The sequence below is a fragment of the Mandrillus leucophaeus genome, unplaced genomic scaffold (assembly GCF_000951045.1).
Source record: "Mandrillus leucophaeus isolate KB7577 unplaced genomic scaffold, Mleu.le_1.0 Scaffold200, whole genome shotgun sequence".
Classification (NCBI taxonomy): domain Eukaryota; kingdom Metazoa; phylum Chordata; class Mammalia; order Primates; family Cercopithecidae; genus Mandrillus; species Mandrillus leucophaeus.
In genome coordinates, this window is record NW_012102033.1 from 70,891 (window position 1) to 72,256 (window position 1,366).

At 57.8% G+C, this 1,366-nt stretch overlaps 1 protein-coding gene across 3 annotated transcripts in view; it reads right to left on the reverse strand.

The window, feature by feature from the left end:
• Positions 1–1,094, reverse strand: part of FLT3LG (fms-related tyrosine kinase 3 ligand) — a 29,870-nt gene extending 28,776 nt beyond the window's left edge. For all 3 annotated transcript variants that reach the window (XM_011979276.1, XM_011979274.1, XM_011979275.1), the window contains exons 1-2: positions 1,006–1,094; positions 636–779 (exon numbers count right to left, since the gene is read on the reverse strand). In XM_011979276.1, coding sequence (XP_011834666.1) covers positions 636–779; positions 1,006–1,065 — 204 coding nt within the window. In that variant the 5' untranslated portion in view covers positions 1,066–1,094. The remainder of the gene's footprint in view (positions 1–635; positions 780–1,005) is intronic.
• Between the last annotated feature and the right edge of the window lie 272 nt (positions 1,095–1,366).

The window sequence follows — 1,366 nt, forward strand, 5'->3', positions numbered from 1 at the left end:
GATCTCCTGACCTCGTGATCCGCCCGTCTCGGCCTCCCAAAGTGCTGGGATTACAGGCTTGAGCCACCGCGCCCGGCCTTGTTTTGTTTTTGAGACAGTTTCACTCTGTCTCCCAGGCTGGAGTGCAGTGGCATGATCTCGGCTCACTGCAGCCTCTGGCTCCCGGGTTCAAGCGATTCCCAAGCCACCATGCCTGGCTAATTTTTGTATTTTTAGTACACCTGGGGTTTCATCATGTTGGCCAGGCTAGTCTCGAACTCCTGACCTAAAGTGATCCGCCCACCTCAGCCTCCTAAAGCTCTGGGATTACAGGAGTGAGCCACCGCGCGCGGTCTTCTCACTTTAGAGACCTCTTCTCCCCTGTTTTTTTCGGGGGAAGAACCCCTCAGTGGCACCCTTCATCATGGCCTAGGAAACCGGGGCCCCAGAATGGGACCAGACTGCTCCCCATCACCGGTGGCTGGGAACGTGTTTGTTCTGCAGGAACAGAGCTCTGCCGGGTAGAGCTTCTCGCTCTACCTTCCTTGGGTGGCTGTGGTCCAAATAAATCTCCAATAAGGCCTAGTGGAGCTTTACTTCTAATGCGTAGGAAGGCATCTCCCTCCCCTCACTTGTCCCCTAAGTTGAGGGCTGACCTGAAAGGCACATTTGGTGACAAAATGTATCTCCGTGTTCACGCGCTCCAGCAAGCCTTGCATCTTGGACCCAGCCACGGTCTTGAGCCGCTCCATCCAGCGCTGTGCCAGGACCAGCCGCCAGAGGGCCCCGCAGAGCTCCTCCTAGTGGGGAGAACCCCCGGGTCTGAGGGAGGAGGGGCTGGGCCGGGGCTGCTGGGCCGGAGGGAGGAGGGGCTGGGCCGGGGTTCCTGGGTCTGAGGGAGGAGGGGCCGGGGACTCTGATTCCTGGGTTTGGGGAGGGGAGGGCCAGGTTATCCACTCGCCTGGGTGGGGCATCTTGAGTCTGTGGTCCCCACCTCCATCCCAGGTCCCTCCCAACATGACTCACGTCCTGCAGGTTGGAGGGCACGGTGACCGGGTAATCTTGAAGCAGGTAGTCAGACTGCATGCGGGAGAAAACAGAGTCAGGCCTGGCTGAAGACAGCGGGAAACAGAACTGTGGAGACCCAGAGGAGGCAGCAGAGAATCGGAGAGAGAGGGAAAAGAGCCAGAGAGGGGGACCCAGAAGAAGTCACAGAACTTTGACTTCACAGAGGGAGGATACCCCTAAGCACAGTGGCTCACGCCTGTAATTCCAGCATTTTGGGAGGCCAAGGTGGGAGGATCGCTTGAGCCCAGGAGTTCAAGACCACCCTGGGCAACACAGGGACAGAGACCCCGTCTCTACTTAAAAAAAAAAAAAAAAAAAA